Source organism: Festucalex cinctus, chromosome 20 (genome assembly GCF_051991245.1).
Source record: "Festucalex cinctus isolate MCC-2025b chromosome 20, RoL_Fcin_1.0, whole genome shotgun sequence".
Lineage (NCBI taxonomy): Eukaryota > Metazoa > Chordata > Actinopteri > Syngnathiformes > Syngnathidae > Festucalex > Festucalex cinctus.
The window spans coordinates 11,071,890-11,094,400 of NC_135430.1; the positions used below are offsets into that span (position 1 = coordinate 11,071,890).

A 22,511-nucleotide genomic window follows, 5' to 3' on the forward strand; every position below is an offset into this window, starting at 1 on the left:
TGTAAAATAGACTTCTTTTAATGTGACTTTATGGCTAAAAAAAAAAAATAAAAAAATAAAAAAACTTAAAACTTTTTGACTTAACTATTTTTACAATATTTTGATTTTCTTGTAATATTTCAACTTTGCTTATTTAATGAAATTTATTGTAAAATACTGGATCAGTTTTTTCCCAATGATATACCAATAAGGGATGTCACGACAAGGGCAATATCGTGATATTAAAACTGCCACAATATCGTCATGTTCACAATATTTAAAAGGACCACATCTGTTAAAAAAAAAGAAAAAGAAAAGAAAAAAGAAAAAAAAAGTCAGGTTGATTTCCATTTGTGCAGTTCTAGCACCCTCAGGTGGCTAGTTTATTAGTGCAATTTAATTTTCATTAGGGATGTTTTGGATTTCTATGCTTAAAATCTATGCTAATTGTCAGATGAGGGGGAACCTAATTTGCTTGTGAAGCGATCAGTGTGCTTGCATTATTAGCAAGTGCCTCAATATTATTAGAGATTGTAGGTGGTTTATATGCATTGCCGTTATATACAAAAACACAATATTGTGTTTTATTAGTATGAGCTCTTTTTTTTTTTTTTACAATATTGTGATCTTTTTAAAATATAGGCCAACGCCCCTACAATATCATGATAATTATCATAATGATGTTTGGATATCGTTACATCCCTAATACCAATGTTTGACTTTTTCCACTACTTTTTTTTTTTCTTTCCCAAAATACTATTCTTTGTTTTCTGTGTGCTAACTTCAAAATTGTCCTTTTACTATTTCCTCTTTTTAAATCATACACACACAGGTCCAGACTTTATAGTTTTATTTGATACATTACGAGACAGTATCCTATTGGAACAATTCCACTGCATAACATTTTGAACAAATGGTCCACCTTTCCTCGCATAAACCAACAATAAAACGATTCATAAATGTCAGTAATGACAACTTGGCTGCATTGTAAAACTTAAAATCAAATGAGGTATTGATTGAAAAGAAAAATAACATTTTACTTTAATTTTAGTAAGTTAGTGTTAAAGCACACATTTAGGGCATAAACTTTACTGTTAAAGCGCTTTACTACATTAAAACAACAAAAAAATGACCACTAGAGTCTCACTATAAAATTAGAATAGCAACACTGACGTTTGTATATATAAAAACAAACAAACATGCTTTATATAACTTAAAAAGTGCACCAAACTGTCAACACAGGGACAGAAATAAGAATATCCCTTTTTGTGCTTCCACAAATATAAAGTCATAACGTCGATTTGGAACATTGTAGACCTCTTCGTCAGTAAGCTGCAATTCACTTCTTTAGACAAACTTAACCTTCCCAGTTGATCTCAACATGTGCTGACCAAACTGTCCCAAAAAAAGAAAAGAGACACAAAATTATTTCCCAACATTATCTGTTGATATTCGGACTTAAACGTAGTGAAATAATTGTGGTGTATTATTACCAGAGGGCTGTCCGCCGGATGTTTGACATGGTCCCCTTGGTGATTGTGTTGCGGGTACGTGTGCGCAAACTTCCTCTTGAGAGCCTGCGCGATGAGCGCGGCGGCGTCTGTCGGCTCCTTCGCGTTGTCGCCCTGCCCCGCGTCCACCGGCCGACTGCTCGCAAACGAGATGAGCGAGTTGAAAATATGGTGAGTAATGAAGTCGAAACGTCAAAGTTGTACTTTTCAACCTCGCCGTTTCACAACGTTCACTGCTTGACAACTATGACGCTAATTATTACCTCTTGACGGATCTCAGCTTGACTTTGTTCATGTCCTTGAGGACATCCAGCATGCTTGGAATTTCGACGTGCGCCGCCGTCGTCTCCGTCTGGCGTTGCGTCTTTTTCCCGCGCCGCTCCTTTATCAGGTCCATGGCGGAAAAGGTGCGCTGCATTCCAGGTGGAGGAGGTGGTGGTGGTGGTGGTGGTGGAGGCGGGCAAGTGCTTGACCCAGTGGATGCGTCTGAAACCAGCAGAAGCAGAACACTCGCATTGTGGCACTTTGCCGCCATCTAGTGGATAAAAGGGGGAATTTTCCTTACCTGACTGGGCGCTCTTCTCCTGGGCCAGCACGATCTGGGCTATCTGCGCCCTCAGCTTGGCCAGCTCCGTCTCCAGCGCGCTGATCTTCTGGAAGGCCTCGTCGTTGGCGGCCGCCGGACCCTGGGGGTCTGGGGGGTTCTGGGGGAGGCTGGGGAGTGAGCGTCGCCGGGCAAGGCGGGCTCGACGGGGTCGAGGGAGGCGGCCCCGGAACACCAGCCCCCGGGAAGGCCGCAATTTGCTACGGAATAGTCACAAAGGAATTTCAAGTTACGCAGCTGCACAAAGTACCAGGTAAGATGTTCGAGGTCTTTCTTTCAAAATGCATTCTCATATTTGAGTTAGACAAATAAGTGCAATTACTGAATATGGTCGTTTTTAATTCTCAACTGCATAGAGTATGGAGCTAACATCAATTAGAAGGGAGGCATTTATTTTTCTGGGAAAAAAAAAAAAAAAAAGTGTATATTTACACACTGAACATTTAATGGCTCCAGAGAGTACAGTATGAGATTTTATTAGAGGGAAGGCATCCATCCATTTTCTTGACCGCTTATTCCTGATTTCAACAGGAAGTGACCTAATTTCAACAGGAAGTAGCCTCGCATAGTGGCTAGCAATTTGAGGATATATTTGTCACTAAACTGCCGGGAGTATGCGATAAGGTGTTTATTTGAAGGGGAGCTTTTATTTAATTTCATTTGTCTATTTACATTAAAAATGCATTTCCTCAATAGTGGCTGGGGGATGTTTAATTACTTAACTGCAAACACTACACGATAAATTTATTAAAGGTGAGACCTTTATCTGCATTTTTTTTAATAGTGACTTATAAATGTTCCCAAGTTACTGTGTAGTGTGGAACAGGTGTCTCCTAGGGGTAAGGAATTTATGAGGAGGGAGAACTTATTAACTTATAATTCTAGAAATTATATTCTGCATTACAAATCAAATTCTGAAGAGTAAAAAAAAAACAAGTTTGATGTGACAATACAAATAAAGGCCTCAACCCTAACGAACACCTGATTTAGCGATTCGATCCCCCCCCGGATTCTTATTTTTGTTGCAATGTTGAGATTCTGTAAATCAGTCACACTTTTCAGAAAAGTAAGCTATAAAGCTATTTCTCACCGAGGTCTGCCTTCATCTTCCTGCTCCTCCTCCTCGTCGTCATCATCAATATCGTCCTGGTCGATCCAGGAGACGTCGGCGAGCGAGGCCACGGCGTGCTCCTTCTTCCTGAGGACATCGGCATCCTCGTCGAATGGATACAGCTGGTGCAAAATGAAAGCCATGTTGGGTACACCCGCCATAGCATTAGCATGGCAACTCTTAGCATTTCATCAATTGTCGTTAGAAATAGCAACCAACTATAACATGTAAAATTCTGAGCAATATTCTACGGTTTCCATCTTGCTACATGCTATCTTGCAACATGTTAGCACACAGTCTGTTAGCATTTGAGCCATACGAAATGGTAGACAAGGCTTGAAAGGATATATAGTCTTAGTGCTACATGTTTGTTAGCATGTTAGCATTTGAGCTATTCTTATTTGCGACAATGTCCTTATCAATCTGCCTTACCACTTTTTTTTTTCATAAACAATGTTGTGAACTGTTGTTTCAATGCCTTCCCTAGTATTCACACACACACACACACACACAAGAAGTAAGAAAGAGGGAAGGATTCATTGACAGTCGAGTTTCATCATTGCGAACGAACTGACCTAAAGCAGACATACTGCATTCCACATATCAAAGGGTGGGTTGCTGGAAAGAAGAGGAGGAGGGGGGGGAAATAAAGAGAGACAGAGAAAAGCCATGTTGAAAGAAAAGCAAAAGCAACATGTCAACATTTTTCAAAAGAGCTCCTGTGGTACTCCTCGGCTTCTGTTTATGGTTGGGAAAAGGACAGCGGTCACACAAGTCCATGTCAACAGAACTGTGATGTCAACAAGTTGACACACAGGCGGGAATCACATAACAGTTTCAAAGACGCCGCAAAAATTGCTGGTTTGGTTTCATCCAGCATTTGTTGACACGCCAAATGTTTACAGTTTGTTAGGTTGCTTTTTTTTTCCAAAGTACTCTTATCTATTTTTTTTAAACACTAGCAATAAATTCAACTACACTAAAAAACATCAAATTAGTCACCTATTGCCGCCACTGTCTTACCTGAAAGTGAACCCTTGGGCATGGTTTGAGAGGTAGATTGCTCGCTATCCTCCTCACGATACTCCTCGTGGACCCGTAGGACTTGGCTGATCCAAAAGTCTATTCCCCCCCCCAACAAAAACGTTTTTCATACACTTCCATCACATACGAAGGAGACTGAAATTTACCCGTTCACCTACCAGGTCCATTGGACTGAAATTTACCCGTTCACCTACCAGGTCCATTTCGTGGCGTTCAGTGTTTATTCATTGCTCCTGAGGCACAGAGAACGGGCTGATTGACACATGCCCGAGTGGGGATGACGTCATCACCGTACAGGAATCTAAAGGACAAAGACGTTTATTTTTTAAATACTGCTAGAAACAATATTGCGGCCACAGTCATATTCACTTTTATTTATTGTTGCATTTGTACAAAAATAAGTGTTTGCTAAATGACGTCTACGAAATGACAGAATGTTACCGTGTTAATTGATTTTATTTAATTTAAAGAACTGTTTCAAAGGCGCACTGGCATCATATCAAAACATCATGACATCAATGATTTCGTAAATTTGCAAAAATAATCCACGACAAAAACTTCTAATTTATAACACTAAAGCTATTGCAGTAGAAACTCTTTACATTTAACAATGTCAGCTCAACAATGTGAAATAATAATAAAACGTTTGCAGTCATCACCTAGTTGCCGTTTTTATCCTGACACAATGAAAACAAAAAAATATATTATTTCACCACACTTAAGTACACTAAACAACAGAAAAAGAGTTTAAAATCATAATCAACTGGATTTGAATCGTACATCGTGGCTACCTGATGCTAACCAGTGGCTAGCTGGCGTGGCTAACAGATTGAACCAATTTTTTGGGGCTATGAAAACAACGTCAACGGTGTAGCTCGAGAAAAAGGACCGCTTTGATGCATCTGATCCTGGCATGAAAACATAAAAAAAAGTACACAAATGTTAAATACATTTTAGGATACCTTTGGAAGTCAAACTGCAGGATTTTCTGAATGTTTCCACCTTGTCTAGCCGTCGGACATGTCCTGCAAAGAGGTGACTGTTGTGGAAATAGTCATTAAAATCTCTGAACCAATTGGATTATGGGGATTATAATCGTCACGGTGTTGCAATACACCACCATCATTGGACAATTTTATTGATTGACACTTAATGGAGCGAATAAAATGTTGGAATTCTAACACGGCTATCTTGCGATTGGTTTTTGTTCTAGTCGCTCAAAGCAGGATGTCCAATCATGTAGTGGAATTTTTAGTGTGCGTTCGATTCTACATCCTCACTTGTCCCGATGGAACTTGTCGCGTTTTAACAGCTGGGAACCGCTGGAAACGGTAGGTGTAGGCTTTTAAACTATCGTACCCACTGACGTGCCCCAAAACCCAAAACAGTGTGCACAACTGCTAGCTTCAACGAGCATTGTAGAAGAAAAGGTGGAGGGCCCGTCGCTAATTAACTTATTATATCAAAGGTTGTTTTTACAACTGCGACACTTTGTCCCTCGGTGCGACACCTCTGTGTCTTGTGTCACTGAGGTTTGGCCGCGGCTGTTTGATGGTTTCGCCGAATACTGACTGAAAGGTGAGGTTGACTTGAGTTAGCTTTAGCCTAGCCTAGCCTAGCCTAGCCAGCAGCGACCTGTCTCGGTCTTTTTAACAGGGCGAGATTTGAGGTGAGGCGCTCGGGGTCGAACAAAACGTCATGAAAGATGCGCATTTGAATTGTATTCAAATGCTCTGTTTCCTTTAAAATTAACATTTATGTACGTCGTGACGTGTTTAACTCTGTAAAAGACATTCAATGAAGCATATCAGCTTGTCAGGTGTGACAAATGTGAAATATGAGTTCTTCATTTGTTCTGAAGTGCTACGAAATTAACTTATTAATTTATTAGTGGTATTCATGGTCGCCTATTGTGTTATACAAGTGCTCCTATGATAAATAGGTCAACCAATTGCTCCTTTAAGCTTCTTTAATTCCTTTTTCTGGTTAGTTCCTAATCTCTGTTTTACAACTCAAAGCTTTGCTTTGTATCTAATTAAAGCAAACAATTTCTTTCTTTCTTTCTTTCTTTCTTTCTTTATACTCTGAGGGATATACAAAATGTATAAAAAAAAATATTTACAAAGCGTGCACTCAGGCCGCAATTTAAGGTTGTTTTAAAAATAGTGTCAATATATTTTTTTGAATCCTTGATGATTCACTAAAAAAAACAAACAGACTGTAATTTCCATCCCTTTATCAAAAACAGGTCACTGTTTCATATTAATGGAGCAGAAAATTCAAAAACACAAATTGTTCATGATTCAGTTATGTGAAAGGCAAACCTAGGCAAATAAAAAATGCTCCACCTGAAATGTTTCTAAATTCTTAGATTAATAGTTTAAGCTATCATTACTCTTCAAATAAATGGCGCACAGATGCTTTGACATGGTAAAAAATGAAGATAACAAAGCACAATGTGATGTGTCTACTGCAAAACAGAACAAATAGCACATTTACAATGGCTAACAGCTAGCCAGTTAAAAGCTAGCGGCTAACCTGAGTTCACAACTGCCAGAAGTCACATAGATTCAAATTCACAGATATTAAAGAGACCCCAAAGGTGATGACAATAATATCTGCATCTCACTTGCTAATGTTAAAAAAAAATCTGATTATTGAATGGGATAATCGTTAGAATAAAGTAGCTAATAACTGACTGACTAATTAACTATAAATGTATTGTTTTGTTGCAGCCGGGTGGAGGTTGGTTGGATGCGTGTGGCCGCCGGACGGGAGGCGCCATGAGTGCGGAGTTGGATGCGCTGGCGGTAGTGAACCAGCTGCGGGACCTCGCCGCAGACCCCCTCAACCGCAGGGCCATCGTCGAGGATCAGGGATGCTTACCGGGGCTCATCCTTTTCCTGGACCACCCGAACCCGCAGGTGGTCTACTCTGCACTGCTGGTAGGTGGTTTTGGAATTATTATTGTTTTTTTGTTCAAAGAACTTGAAAAAGTGTTTTACGGTAACTAACTGTTGCTCGACATAAGCCTGTGAAGCGTAACTAAATAAACTGCCGCGACATGCACATTTCTCGTTTCTTATATAACACAAGTGTGTGTTTTATAACGCCACAAAATGGCTGCCTACTGTAAGTGTCTCATCATTGTGTGTGTGTGTTTGCAGGCTGTGCGCTACCTGGCAGAATGTCGAGCCAACAGGGAGAAGATGAAGGGCGAGCTGGGCATGATGCTGAGTTTGCAGAATGTCATGCAGAAGCAAGTGGCACTCACACACTGCATCAAAACCATTTAAGATGGGCTGCATTTTTTTTTAGGCAGTTTCCTGTTGGGCTTACAAAATTACCATACTAAATTGTCTTTTTTTTTTGTTTTTGTTTTTAACTTTCAGATTAAATTTTTAAACTTTGTCAATCTAGTTCTACTAATTTAATACCTTTTTTGCCCACTTTTTAAATGATTGGATGATGTAATACTGTACGTTTACTTTAACAATAACTTTTTTAACGAGACTAAGTGCAATTTAGAAATTGCACTGGAGAAATTGCGTGGGAATGCTGAAAGCTGAATGCTAAGATTTGAATGCATGTGGAATGCTTATGAAGTCAATCGAGATGTCATTTTTATGATCTCCTGGTTACTGGGCAATGCACTTTACCAACTGCGCCACCGAGCAATGTAAGACACCTGGTAATGATAATAAGTTATATGAATGGAAGTGGGCATGGAAAGTGATACTTAGAAAAAGTTCAACGTCTGTCCCATTGAAAAAGAATTGAGAAAAGTTGATATTTCAAGTTAAATGGCGCAAATGCTGTAAATAATGTGGAATCAGACGATATATACCCCGGGAGGCGTGAATTTTTTTTAAGCTAGTTGAAATTTGAACGGTGTAAATTGGATGTATTATGTGGGAGTTGTTACGCGGCAAAAAAAAAGAATAAAAATCACAATAACGTGGGAATACTTCAGCATTCCCATTCAGTGCAGTCTTTTAAATATGAACCTAGGCGTTAATAATTGTAAACATATTTAGTAAATGGACCAATATAATGGAATATAAAATGGTAAATTAAATGATAAAACATACAAATAAATGAAAATGATAATTATATAACATTAATTTGAAATAATTGTGAACTTTTAAATGAATTGCTGCTTATAATGTTACATAGAAAGCTTTTTGTTTTTTAATAGTGCGGCGTGCATCATCATTGACAAAGTAATAATGTAGAAATAAAAATAGAAATGGCAATTTTTAACATATTCCAATAAAGACATTAAACACACTAAGAAAAAACATTTGAATTTTCATCGCTCGTACCGACGTTACATGCGATTTCTTACCTTTCTTCTCCGTCCGTCCTTTAAGGAGTACGTCACCCGGGGAAACCAAGCTCCTGGCGTCGGAGATCTACGAGATCTTCCAGTCGGCCGGCAAAGAGGAAGCCGAGCAGGCCGAGGCGGCCGCCGCCTCCTGCCGGCGGAAGGCTCAGTTCTTCCTGGGCTCCAACAACAAGAGGGCCAAGACGGTAGTGCTGCACATCGACGGACTTGACGACTCGGTAGGTGTCCGTTGTCAGGGTTTTATACGTGGGCTCCCTCCAGTGGTACAAGAAAGAATAACTGAATGAATTGTTCAAGCTTCATGTTAGACTCGCTTTTATAAAAGCAAAATCAAGTTTACGTACAATTCAGTTGTATTTAACTTGAAGCATTTTATCTTCTTGAATCTTCCACATTCGTCATCCCGTGTTGCGTGCTCTTTGGCGTGCAGACTCGCCGTAGCCTGTGCGAGGAGGCCCTGCTGAAGATCCGAGGAGTCATCAGCTTCACTTTCCAGATGGCCGTCAAGAGATGCGTTGTGAGGATCCGCTCCGACCTTAAAGCTGACGTAAGCGAGTGACTCACACGCACTGCAACAAGGTTTTCCTCGCAGGTGCCATTTTAGTTATGTAATAATGTTGAGAATGTGCAGATTAAATTGTTTGGGGCTTTTTTTTTTTTTTTTTTTTAATTTATTTATTTATTGTCAAAGCCTGTGGAGTTTTTAGAATTGCAACCCTGGCCACATCTTATCATACAGTTTTGTATATACGGCAGTATTTTATTTAATTTATTTTTAAATTTTTGAATGATAAATTAATATAATTATTTTTAGTTTACAATACTTTCAATACTTTTTGTGTATTTTATTTAATCAAGTAATCTTTTTGTTCATATTTTCCAGGTTTAATATGATTCTTTTCGTAAAACAGAAAATATATAAAAATAGGTTCATTATTTCAATAATGTTAGTATTTTATTTTTGTATTATCATAACCTTTTTTTCATTCTTTTGTTTAATATCATGAAGGGAAACAGACTATGTGCCATTCAAATAGCTTTTTATTACCTCGGGAATGAAACATGCTGGCCACCTTTCAGTATCCATTTGTTATGATATTAACCAAAAATAAATTAAAATAAATAAATGTTGAATGTGTGACAGGCGTTGGGCACCGCCATCAACTCCACTAAAGTGATGAAAGCCCAACAGGTGTTGAGGACGGACGACGGAGGAGAGGTGAGGGCGGCCCGCTGAGGATTATTGCACTTCCTTTTGAGCATGTCAAAGGATTATGAAATTGGATGATAAATATTGTATTAACACAGCTTCTTACTAAATTATACAGCTAAAAAATGATTAGCAGTGTTGGGTGTCTGCTATATGTCAGTACCTGCTCTGACCAAAAGGTGTCAGGCTTGACTCAGTCATGACTTCAAGCAAGAAGGAGCTCATCTTTTTGTCAACTTGTTTTAACTACTGGTTGATGTATTAATATGCATTAAAAAAAATATATATATGTTGAGAATGCTCCCTTAAAATTTCAAACCGGTTCTGATCCAGATTGAGTACCTTCAACATGGAAAATTTCACTGCCCCATCAAGCGTCATCAGATCAGCTTGTTTTGCAGAATCTTAAAAGCCAAACGCAAGTATGTGTTTATTCCAGATCTGATCCAGATCGGGCATTTTGGAATCAGTGTAAATTTAGCTTTGAAATCTCACTTGACAAATTTGAATGCTTCTCTTAGTCTTCAACAAATGAACAAATGCTGTTTTTATAGTCAATCTTAATAGCTGCAAGGAAGTACAGTTGAATCCAGATATGATCCAGATTTGGTGTTTTAGGAGTCAGTGTAAATGCACCACTGAAAGTTCTACTTAACGTGTTGGAATGCTTGTGCCAAGCATCCTACCGACGACGTCTGTGTGTGTGGTTTCGCAGCTGATCATGCCATTCCAGGAGGAGGGCGAGGGCGCGGCGGCGGTGGAGGAGAACACGGACATCCCGGACTACCTGCCCGAGGAGGAGAGTCCGTCGCAGGACCCCGACAAGGCGGTGACACGCGTGGGCTCCGTCACAGACGGAATGGGCTGGCTCAACACGGCCGCCAATTTCCTGACTCGTTCTTTCTATTGGTGACGCCCCCCACCACCCACCACCACCACATTATACCGCCGTGCGGGGTGGGCTTAGCCTGGACTGACCAACACACACAAACACACAGTGCGACAGCGTGTGTGTCTATTAAGCGTACGCTAGCTACTGTATAGCCCCAAACTAGAGGACTTGAAATCAGTTGACACCAAGGACACTCGTTCTGTTACGTTGGGAGAAGATTTTTGTGCATGATTTCAAACCCCCTCACCATTGTTAGAATATTTATCATCTAATATTTTCACAATACATTTTTTTTTTTGGTTTGTTTAATTTTTTTTAGTGTGTATTAGTGCCAATCTTGCCCCACCCCTAATTCTTTCGCGTGCCTTTATTTTTTTTGGGACATTTCTCTGTAATTATTATTTATTCATTGCTGTCCTTAGAGAGCGCAGAACACGTGGCTTTTTGCTTCGGCGGCCATTTTAGTCCTCTTAGGGCCATAATAATTTAAAAATGTGAGCGAACAAATGTTTATTTTCACTGTTGTGAGAATTTGGGCTTATTTCATTTAAGAAAGGGGGAAAAAAAGAATGAAAACTGCATTTAAGAAATTGTAAATAATTTGTGATTTTTTTTTTTGTTAGTATATAATTATGCTAAAGAATATTTAAATATATGTTGAATATTGAAAGTAAAATAAATGGAGTTAAAATTACAATACATTTTTGGGTTTAAATTAATTTGAATTATTTTTTTTATTTAAAAAGTTAAACAAAAAATTGATTTTTTGAGGGGGTATTTTAATTTGAATGTTTTTATTTTCCAAAAATAAAAATTTAAATGGAAAAAAAACAGAACGTTTTGGTTTCATTAATTATATTATTATTATTTTTTAATCCAACATTACAGCAAAATTAAATATTTTCGGGGCTTTTATATCAGTCCCTCTGATTTAAAAGCACCCAAAATATCTAATAAACATTTGTTCGATCGTTGCATTAATAATGGCCGCTGATCAGAAAAGTGAGTGCCCCGATACTCCACGTTAATAATAATAATATCGTGTACATTTTGTAAATGGTGCTTAACCCCCCTACCCGAGTCATCTTGAAACATTTTGCCAGTTGAGTTTGGTTTGTTTTTGCTCCACAAAAACGAGACCTCTGTTGCCGAAAGTGCTTACCTCACATCCCAGGTTGACCTGTTATCTTCCCGGCATTATGTCTCTCATAATTAACGTCCTGTACACAACAACGCTACACAGTGCAGTGCTGACAAGGCCACTTGTCTCGTCTCTTGTTAGTTGAGGTCGTAACGCGGCGGCGTGACCTAAATCTCGCGGTGGCGGCTACTTCCCCTGTAAAGCAATAATATATTTTTTTTAACATTTCGTTACTATGATCAGTATTTGCTTGACTAGTAGTCGTCCTCCTGTTTTGCTCAGTGTCCTCATATTAGACCCGAACGGCAGAAATGTACAGATGTCCACCTGTCATATACTGTATTGCTCATTCCCATCAAATGACCATAAACTTCAAATTCAATGTTGTTGTTTTTGTGTGAGGGTTTTTATTTAAAGCTAATTCATTTTTTCTTGAAGCGACAGTGCCTTAGGGTAGTGAGGGGAAGGCAATCCAGCAGCCCCAGCTTTTGCATGACGCTGGTGGCCAGGCAGCAGGCAGCAGCCGAGGCCCAGATGCAGGCCCTGGAGCGACACTGGTGGACCGCAAGACGAGTTTGTGATGTCACTTCCTGCTGTCGCACTTCATTAGGTACACACGCCGCCGTCAAACAATTTTTTTTTTTTCCGAAGAATGACGAATTTTGATAGCATTTTTGCTTATTCTTGCCGATTATTATTATTTTTTTTTGCTTTTAATCCAGAATTATTTTTTTTCCATACACCACAAATAAAAACAAAACAAAAAACATTAGCTTTGGATTAATATTTGTAATGAGATATTTTGTCGTATTATATGCAAAATTAAGAACTATATACCAGCACTATTGTTTAGAAGTGGTTGCTGAAATATTTTAAAAAAATCATAAAAAATATATAAAATTAATATATAAAAATTCACCATTGTTGATAAAAAGTAATTTTAATAATAAATCTGGAACAAATTACAATGACCAAAAAAAAAGCAATTATTATTATTTTTTTTTAAACTATAAACTAATTTTAACTGTGGTACTTGACAAAATATATTTAAAATTTTATGGATTAAAAAAGTATATAAAAATGAATACATGTAAAACTACATAGTCATTTACAACTTCAACAAATATAAACTATTTAAAATTGATAACAAAAATATATTGTAAGGGCTGCACGATATTGGAAAATCATGCGATATAGTTGCTGAATATAGCTATTGATATTGCGATACTTAACACATGTACCTAAGGAAATTACATTTTTATGATCTAATTAAAGAATTACATTTTTCATGCAGCAAAATAAGCAAACTCAATATATTCTTAGTTAATTAATTGTAACTACATCTTGATAATGTTGGAACTATTGGATGGCGGTGCAAATTTTAGTTAGCGGCTGAATGGTCAAATTCAGATAAAATTCCATATGAAACTCTTTGCATGTCTTTGCGATATGCATATTGCATGCGCCAATATCGCGCTATCGATATTTTTTCCGATAATTGTGCAGGCCTAGAATATATGATGATAAAATGCATGCAAAATTGATAAAACATGCATTAAAAATACAATTACGCTGAATCGTAACTCCACTATACCAAGTTATCATATTCAAAAAACCCATAATATAATAACTCAGTAGCTTTTAAAAGCAAATGGAGCTGCACTTGCTGAACCTGCATTTCAATCTACAATAAATTATCGCCCTCACTTCCTCGCAATCATCATCATCAGTATCCATGCAGCCATAAGCTCGCTTTTACTGGTGAATACAGTCGGCGAGGCGCTTTATAGTGCATTAAATGACGTTCTGGAGGGCTTCCGTATAATGACATTATATATGATATTAGTGCTCTTTGAGAACATGTCCACATAGGACACCTCGCCTCCGTGTCGGATAAAAGCCAATCAGCGTCCCGCTATCGCTGCGCCCGCCTGTGTTTATTTGCATGTGCGCGCGTCGAGGGCCCCTCGGCGGCGAGATGGCGGGCCGAGTCAACGCTATCGGCCGTAAATCCCGGCGGCGGCGGCCCGGGGTGGCAGGAAATGATGTGACTCTGGCAATTTATGTCAAATAATTTTTGAGGACGTGGCGAGCGCGGCGGGAGCGATAACTCTTCGTCTTCTTGCTTCCCGCGGGAGCTTTAATTGAGACATTTCTCTTGATCTGTGTTGTTGAGATGTAATGTCGCCCGCTCTTTATCGCGCCCGAGCGAAGGTCACGCCGACTGTTTGAGCGGCCCGTTTGAGTACGTTTAAAGACGCAACATAGTCAGACTCGACATGATTTCCCACCCTGATGCAGAAATCTAGTTGTTTCAAATAATCTTTACTCATTGAAATGCTATTAATCCGTTATAGTCTCTGAATAATTGTATTTATTCATTTTTTTAAATGAGTTTTTGTCAAGTTTTGCATCAATTGAATGGCCATTTCACTGCCGCCCATGTTGGCCACCTGGGGGCAATATACGTGGACATCGGTCTCAGCTCCTCACAGAGGATAAAGAATATGTGACTGTGAGTACTGTTATATTGACTTGTATTACTGCATTCATGTTCAAATATCAGGTGCTTTAAGGCTTACCGTATGTATGTGTTTCCCATTATATGCTAGCATTAGCATTAAGCTAGCAGACCAAAGACTAAGATAGAACGCCTTGGAATTTGATCAAAATGACAGCCATCTTGGTTTGAAGCTGACTTCTTTTATGGGTCCCTGAGACTTTTTACGTGAGTCCTGTTATGATCGACGTCAACAAAATTTTGTGTCAGCCAGTGAAACCGGTGTCAGGAGCTTTTTTATTTTATTTTTATTTTTATTTTTATTTTTATTTTTTATAAATCTTTCTTGTGTTCAATGTCTAATCCTCCAAATAATCGGCAGTCAATTTTTTGTGTCAACACAACATAACATGATAACGTGTTCAATACAGGAAGAAGAGGTTCTTATCTGCACATTTCATCTGACCTGGCCTCAGTAGGTACTGCTCTTTTGGTTAGCAACATGGGTCCAAATGTGCTATGCTGTTTAGTCTTATAATGCCCGTGCAGCAGCTGCTTGCATGTGACTGTTGATGAGATTGACACACAAAGTTCATCATTGTGGTCATAGCTCATTATTGCCCCCCCTTGGATGATTTGGCTCAACCATTGAGGGAAGGCAAGGACGGGTTTGATTGGGGGGGGGGTGCTCCGGCCCCCTGTGACACGACCACGTCTCCCGGCGCACTCGATTGGTGGGATGAATTATGGCTGCTGAGAATTAAAAGGTCCCCCGTGTCAAAATAATTCACGATATTATGCATATCTGGCCGGATATGTGGATTAGGAAGATAATAAAAGCTGCGGCGGAGTATCAACTGCGAGGGAGGGGGTTTGTGGGTGGATTCAAGGTCCAACAAGTGCGTGCACGTATAGGCCCCATCAGTCAGCTTGTGTGTGTGTGCTGGACCAAGTCCCCCTTCTCCACATACACACACACAACCTGAGATTTGAGCGTAATTGTCCCAAAACTGCTCATCAGCGGATCTGCCTGCCGCCATTAGGGCTCGGCAATATGCTGTGACATTCGCATTTGCCTCTGTGACAGGTTATTAGAGCGCCATAATTAAGCCGACTCTCCTGGTGTACATAAAAAAAAGGAATTGTTTAAAAATAAAACACGCGCACAATTTAAATAATAAATGCATGAACAAATGTCGATTTTTTTTTTTTTTTTACTTGTTACAGCCAGGTGTAAAAGTGGAAGGAGTTCGTATTAAGTGAGGCTTGAGATTGGTAAGTGATGCTATGACAAAGTTAGCAGTGATGGGGGAAAAAGAAAAATGAGAGGATTTTTTTTTTTTAAATTAAAATATGCAAAAAAAAAAGTTTTTTTTTTCCCAAATTTCTTTTTTTCTTTTTTTTTTCTTCTTTTTTTTTTGCTGATTTTATCTTCTATTTAGGTACCAAAAAAGAAGTTATTGTATATTTTATAAATTAAAAATCTACCATGTTTTTTGTTTTGTTTTTGTGCTGATATTTTCTATTTAGGTACCAACAAAAGAAGTTATTTTTTTCATTATATATTTTATAAATTAATCTACCATGTTTTTTATTTTTTTATTTATTTTTTTTTAACCATTGTATGACATAAATGTTAAAATGTTACTTACAACACATTGCATGTTGAGTTGATAATTATATGAATGTTTCTTCTGTATTGGTAATATTCCACATTGTCCAAATGTTGTTGTTCATGTGCTGCCGTGTGAAAATTCAAGTGGGGAGGAGGGGAAAAAAAACAAAAAAACGAATAAAGGTGCGACTTAAAATTTGTGTTGGCTATTACACAACTCAAGACAACAAGTGGACGTTGTTTTGAGCAGTGAGGCCCATCTGCTCCGCCGCCGCTTTCGTCCACATGGTGTGCGAATATGATAATACCTGAGAAATGTAATAGAATAACTCCCCGGTGCTTATGTAAGTTGTACTCACTGGATTCAAAGCGATCGTCTCCAGAAAGTGTGTTTTAATTGACAAGATCCAAAGCGCACCTTCACACAGCAAAGTGTTGATGTTAACTAGTGGAGCAGCGGGGTCTGCGTCGCGTTGCCTTTTGTGGCACGCTCGCTGAACAGAAGGTCCTCACTCCCTCCCCGCCTGCCCCCCCCTTCCTTCATAACGGTGGCAGATGGCCGCAGATGAATCCCTCATAATCATGTCAGGACGGCTCGTCCGATCCCGATTCATCTCTTTAAACACATTTCATGCTTGCACAAAGATGGAGGCGGCCGGCGCGCCACAAAAGCACACAAAGATTGTCCTTGCAAACAAGTGTTCCCGCTCCCTAACACCGCTTAATCATCGGCGCTCCTGTTATTGCGCCGCGCAGCCGCACCCAAGCACAAATCGAGTTGTTTCCACCTTGAGTCTTTCTCGCGCTTCCTGTTCGCTTATCAGACTCACCTGTTAGTTTCAGTTCATTCTGGAAAGTTATATACAAAAAATATTGTAAAATTATATTATAAATTACAAAATTAGACATATTTTCTAGGGTGTCAGGCGATTACAATTTTTAATCGTAATTAATCGCATTACTTCAATCACACATTCTATTTCTGTTCTAAATTTACAACAAAGTATTTTGTTCAGTTTTCATACTCTTGTTAACATAAAAGTGGGGGAAAAATGGTGAACTAATAGAAATATGGCTGCGTCTTTTAATCATTGATGCAGTAATTTCATAACAATTAATACAATTGAGTTCAAATGTACTATACTGTTAAAAAGTGTGATAATTGCCTTATGTTGTTATTTTTCTGCCACTAGATGGCACAGTTACAATAATAATAGGGTCAGTATAATCATGTAAACACAAAATAATGCTACTTCTACTGATACTGTAAGTGAATCAGTACGATTACGATGCTGTAATATTTTTTCTATAGTGTAAGTGTACGTATATAGGTGCAGTATATATAATAAACATTTGTATGTATTAGGGGTGTCAGGCAATTAAAAATTAGAATTGTAATTAATCGCAAACTTCAATAGTTAACTCGCGGTTCATCACAAATTTTATATCTGTTCTAAATGTAAAATAAAATATTTTTCCCTGAGTTTCATACCATTGTTTGTGGAGAAAATGTTAAACTAATCGAAATATAGCTGCATCTTTTAGTCATTGATACAGTAATTTCATAATACTTCATAAAATTGAGTTAAAATTAGAAAGAAGTACTGTCAAAAATGTGTGTGATTTTGATTTGTGTTGAGGTCATTTATTTTGCCACTAGATGGCATAATTGCATTTGTAAGATGTTGGTGACAGCTCAGTGGATTTTTCTTTTCATATTAAGACCTATCTAATTTTTAACATAAAGTAACGTGAAATTGTGCACATTTTTAAAATTGTAAAATACAACTTGACCCCAGTCTCCACAAATATTTGCATTATTATTACATTTATTACTGCTAAACAAAAAAAAATAGTGACATTAAAGAAACTTTAAATTAACTCAAAATTAACGCACTAATTTTGACGCCCCTAATTTTTTCAATATTTTATTTATAATTTTCAAGCTTCCAATGACAAAAAAAAAAAAGGTCAAAAAGTGTATAAAGTTAAAATAATAAATGAGTAAATAAATAAATCCCTCTCTCCACAAAGGAATTATACAAGTAAAATGATAAATAATAACATAATCAAATTTGAAATACATCACCAGTGTGTTTCTTCACCATCTTTCTCCCTCTTCCTTCCCGTACCGTGATGATAATAGCGAATGCGGAGCCACTTGCTTGCCCTTATAAAGTATAAATCTTTCTAACAAGCTTACATTGAGTCCCGCAAGGGTGCTGACAATTTGCCATCAAGTGAATTGTGTTTTTTTCTTCCCCCCCCCCATTTCTGTCTACCCCCTCCCCCTCGCACCCACCCTTGTCAGCCATGATAATTGTGGATCAGGTGACGCTGGTCTCACCTCATTTCAGGGGCCATGCTCGACTAGGGCCATTCTCTCCACTCAAAGGCCACATCATTGCACAGCACGAACCCCCCGCCCCTCCCCACACACTTCTCATTAAACCCTCCTGAGTGGCTGCTTGCTTGCTCGCTCTCTCCGCTCACTTCCGTGTTCCACATCGCAGATTTGTTTAGCTCTTGTTTTCTGACTGGATGCCCTCCCCCGCCTCCACGTTAACCCCTTGAGTGAGGACCGACAACCCCCCCTCCTCCTCCTCCTAGCCCAGTTACCCATCCTCGCTGTTATTTCTAATTCCACTGACAGGATGGTTTTGTTTTGAACCCTTAGGTTTGTCCTTCTCGTCTGCGTTTACAATTCAGTGGCTGAAACGGGCCATTCTTCTGACATTGAGTTGGTACAAAATAAACACAAATCCACTAGTTCATGAACAGTAATAAGGGGAAAAAATTAACACACTTTAATGTGAAATTAAAATGAATCAGATTAGTCGAGTAATCAATCGATACTAAAAATATTGGATAGTGACGGCACTCCTTCAAACGCGTTTCGCCTCTCGTCCAGACAATCAGAGTTGCTAGTGAACAAAACAATTCTTCTCCCTGTTCTTTCCCCTAGCAAACTTTTTTATGTGCGCATGCTGATTATTAAATTATTCATGAAGAAGGAACCAGCCGAAGAACTGTGATTAACATGAAATAACAATTTGCTAATTTATGGAAACTCGCAATTAACTCGCCTTATTCGCCGTGACCGCATGAAACATTCATAGACGCACGTGGTGATTTCTTTGATTCCGCTCTCGTCGTCGATTGTGGTTCTTTTTATTTGGTCTCTCAGACGGTAAAGTTTTGTTGACTGGCAAGAATTGAGAAACCCCAAAAGTTGATGGTGGTAATGTCGTGTGGCAGAATTTTCTTTTCAACTTTTTGTCGACTGGGTCACCACATCTGCATTAAACCTGAAATGTGGGATGACTGTTATAGACAACTAAATAAAAAAAACAAAAAAAAAACAAGTAGGGCTGGGTATCGATTCTAATTTCCTCAATCGATTTGATTTAAATTAGTCCCGATTCGATTCACTTCAGTTCAATCTATCAATTAATTATGGAAGATCAATTCTTCTTAAATGTCAAGGACATGATCAAAACTCCACAAATATTAGGTTTCAAAGTAAATTGCAGTAACTGGTCAAAAGATTTAGTTTATCAATGAAAGTAACACGTGTTATAATCATTTTAAGTGTTATACAAATGTTTATATCAGCAAAGATGAGATGAGTATATTTTCATAATTCTAATTTAATAATTGTAAATATATGGTTAAAATATTCTGTGCAACAAGTGCAACAATTCAGGCCTTTCATAAATTTAAGCAAATACCTTTAATGTGAACAGTAAATAATTAAAAAAAAAAACCCAGTAAGATACAAAAATTGGCCTTTAAAATTATTTAATTAAATAATCGATTCAAGGTTTTATGAATCAATATCGGGCTCGAAAAGGAAAATCGATTCAATATCGTAATCAATATATATATATTTTTAAAACCTAGCCCTATAAAAAAAAAAAGTGAGTAACAAAACGCAGAGTGAGACCAATTTAGCTCTATTTGCTGATTAATTTGGGCCCACCTGTGATGCTGGCTGCGCTAAGTAGCTACATCAGTTTTAATTAGGGCCCTCACAGAGTGGCTCGCTAGCGAAAATGAGGGTATTAATTATCACGTTTAGCAGGTATCACAGTGACAAACGGCGACGGAGGAGGAAGACTCCCTCCAAAAAAGAAAAAAAAAGAAAAAAAAAAGCACATTTTCTATCTCACTTCCTGTCTTTCAAACAACCTTGGGTGAGACGCATCCGCCATCATTCGTCACAATGGTGACGCTTCCTTGGATTGTTTGCCTCGGGCTTGGGTAATTGGGCTTTTTAGAATCTATTTTTGTAGCAAATTGAGTGATCAGATTGATTTGCACCAAAAATTTGTAACATATATTGTTGTGGTCAACTTTTCCTCCACCAGTCATAAATTTATTTTATTTATTTATTTGTTATTTTAATTGTATTTTTATTTTGTTGTTTTTATTTTATTTTTTATTTTGTATTTGTTAATTTATTTTGTATTTATTTTTATTTATTGTTTTTATTGTATTTCTATTTTTTGTTTTTATTTTATTTTCTATTATTTATTTTATTTTTGATTGATTATTTTTATTTTATTTTCTATTTATTTTATGTACTTTATTTGTTAATTATGTATTTATTTTATTGTATTTTTAGTTTTTGTTTTTATTTCATTTTCTATTTCATTTTTGATTTATTATTTGTATTTTATTTTCTATTTATTTTATTTTATATTTGTTAATTTATTTTTTATTGATTTGTTTTTATTGTATTTTTATTTGTTGTTTTTATTTTATTTTTGAATTTTATTTTTTTATTTTTTTATTTATTTTTTATTTATTGTGATTTTATTTATTATTTTTATGGTATTTTTTTATTGTATTTTTATTTTTTTTGTATTTTATTTTCTATTTATTTTATTTTTGAATTATTATTTTTATTTTATTTCGTATTTAATTTATTTTTGATTTATTTTTATTTTATTCATTTATTATTTTTATTGTATTTCTATTTTTTGTTTTAATTTTATTTTGTATTTTTATTTTCTTTTGTATTTTATTTGATTTTTTATTTCTATTTTTGTATATTTTTTGGGTTCTTTTTCTTTTTCAGTTTTTTTTTTTTTAAATTTTTTTAATGAAATGTATTGCCCTATCTGAAGAATTTATTTATTCATTCGCATTTCCAGTTGAAAAGCGTCAGACGATAGTCGCTCCTCACACCAAGCCACCTCGGCCGCCGTCTCCCAGCAAAGAGCAATATTCATCATCATCACAGGCCGCCATCAGACGATGTCACCCTATTACACAAATCACATTATCGCACTTCTATTCATTAAAGTCAAAGCCAGTCGGAGACGTTGCGCCGGTGCCAAAGGGCGGCGCGCTCCGACATTCCGCTTTACCACCTTGCCACTTCACATTTGCATACAGAGTGGACCACAATTTTAGGTACACCTGCGTCATGCATTGTAGCATCAATACATGAGCGTCATAAAGAAAACACGTTACAACTTTTTACCGTAATGCCTCAAGTTGAAATGACAGGAAAAAAGCAACTTCAAGTAAAGTCATATTTAATGCTGCACATTTTCCCCTCCCATCTGCTGTGTGTGTGCGTGTATGTTTCCGTCGCACGGTGGCGTTGACCCGCGCTGTCGTCTCCCTGATTAGCTCCCTGATTCACTTTCCTTGCGCGCTAATGTGCAATCAATCACCATCAATTAGACAAAATGTTCAATCATTAAAAGCATTATCATCAATTAAAGTAATGATCACTTCCCACCAACGCTTCATGACCACACGCACGCACATCCCCCCCACCCCACCCTCATGTCTTCTATGATTTCCAAACTTATTTTCAATATTTGATGATGATGATGATGATGCACATGCGCTGATTGCTTCATCATAATTTTCACGCTCTAATACGTGCATTTTGTAAAGTCGTAATTGCTCAATCATTTTTTTATTTTTTTTTGCAGTTAATTGTAGTAGTTTGGTTGATATTTTTTTCATTTATTGCCCTATTTTATTTTATTAGTTCATTCAGAGTGCAATATTTTCAATAAAAATCTACCACAAACAATTTTTTAATGCTTTTCCCCCCAACATATTTAAAAAAAAAAGGATCTGTATGAAAAATATGAAATAAAAATGTAAAATAGTTTGATTACAAAAGTCAAAAATTGGGAGAAAATGCGTAAAATAATATTCAGCAAAATAAAATATGTAAAAGTAATTGCAAAATGTGATTTAAAATATATCAGTTAAAGGGTTAAGAGTTAAATATTTTTTGGGGGAAAATACATGCTAAAAAATATTATGGTTTAGGGAAAATATAAAACAAATAATTTAGAAAACCACAGTATTTTACAAAAATAAATTTTATGTTTTTTCAACATTAAAATAATGTTTGAAGTCTATTCACAAAATTTACATTAAAATGGAAATGCAAGATTAAAAAGAAAAAAAAATACTGAACAAAATAGTGTTTAATATAGAAGAAAAAGTTGGGTAACTAACAAAATTTAAATAGAAATGTAGTTTGAAACATTTTGTTACTAAAGTTTAAAAAAATGGGTGT

General features: G+C 37.1%; 3 protein-coding genes across 8 annotated transcripts in view; 2 read left to right on the top strand and 1 right to left on the bottom strand.

Annotated features, from left to right (window-relative positions):
• Positions 1-814: 814 nt before the first annotated feature.
• Positions 815-5,345, bottom strand: mtfr1 (mitochondrial fission regulator 1). 3 transcript variants are annotated; one of them, XM_077509600.1, is made up of 8 exons: positions 5,212-5,345; positions 4,444-4,550; positions 4,229-4,327; positions 3,185-3,327; positions 2,056-2,294; positions 1,754-1,976; positions 1,473-1,626; positions 815-1,374 (listed from the first exon to the last, which is right to left on the bottom strand). In XM_077509600.1, exons 2-8 carry the CDS (start codon positions 4,450-4,452, stop codon positions 1,327-1,329), a joined length of 915 nt encoding a protein of 304 aa, XP_077365726.1. In that variant the 5' UTR covers positions 4,453-4,550; positions 5,212-5,345; the 3' UTR covers positions 815-1,326. The 3 variants fall into 3 exon arrangements, with proteins under 3 accessions (XP_077365726.1, XP_077365725.1, XP_077365724.1); XM_077509599.1 differs by having other exon boundaries at positions 4,432-4,550; XM_077509598.1 differs by having other exon boundaries at positions 4,408-4,550.
• Positions 5,346-5,618: 273 nt separating this feature from the next.
• On the top strand, positions 5,619-12,226 carry armc1 (armadillo repeat containing 1). Its single transcript, XM_077509601.1, has 7 exons — positions 5,619-5,827; positions 6,985-7,194; positions 7,417-7,508; positions 8,623-8,815; positions 9,028-9,144; positions 9,742-9,816; positions 10,523-12,226. Exons 2-7 carry the CDS (start codon positions 7,033-7,035, stop codon positions 10,718-10,720), a joined length of 837 nt encoding a protein of 278 aa, XP_077365727.1. The 5' UTR covers positions 5,619-5,827; positions 6,985-7,032; the 3' UTR covers positions 10,721-12,226.
• A 74-nt stretch (positions 12,227-12,300) lies between these two features.
• Positions 12,301-22,511, top strand: part of LOC144009753 (uncharacterized) — a 151,014-nt gene continuing 140,803 nt past the window's right edge. For 3 of the 4 annotated variants that reach the window (XM_077509602.1, XM_077509605.1, XM_077509604.1), the window contains exon 1: positions 12,301-12,450. The gene's annotated coding sequence lies outside the window, so the exon portion shown is untranslated. Of the gene's footprint in view, positions 12,451-12,951; positions 14,816-15,567; positions 15,616-22,511 lie in introns of those variants that run through there. The other variant, XM_077509603.1, reaches the window with a different exon arrangement.

Bases quoted from the DNA above. Each gene is read 5' to 3' on its own strand.
- armc1 (XM_077509601.1), top strand. From the start codon at position 7,033: ATGAGTGCGGAGTTGGATGCGCTGGCGGTAGTGAACCAGCTGCGGGAC. The intron at 8,816-9,027 runs GTAGGTGTCCGT...TTTGGCGTGCAG, and splicing joins TCGACGGACTTGACGACTCG to ACTCGCCGTAGCCTGTGCGA. The intron at 9,817-10,522 runs GTGAGGGCGGCC...GTGGTTTCGCAG, and splicing joins GGACGGACGACGGAGGAGAG to CTGATCATGCCATTCCAGGA.
- mtfr1 (XM_077509598.1), bottom strand. From the start codon at position 4,452: ATGGACCTGGTAGGTGAACGGGTAAATTTCAGTCCAATGGACCTG. The intron at 3,328-4,228 runs GTAAGACAGTGG...ATTTTGCACCAG, and splicing joins GCCCAAGGGTTCACTTTCAG to CTGTATCCATTCGACGAGGA. The intron at 1,627-1,753 runs GTAATAATTAGC...GTTTGCGAGCAG, and splicing joins AAGCTGAGATCCGTCAAGAG to TCGGCCGGTGGACGCGGGGC.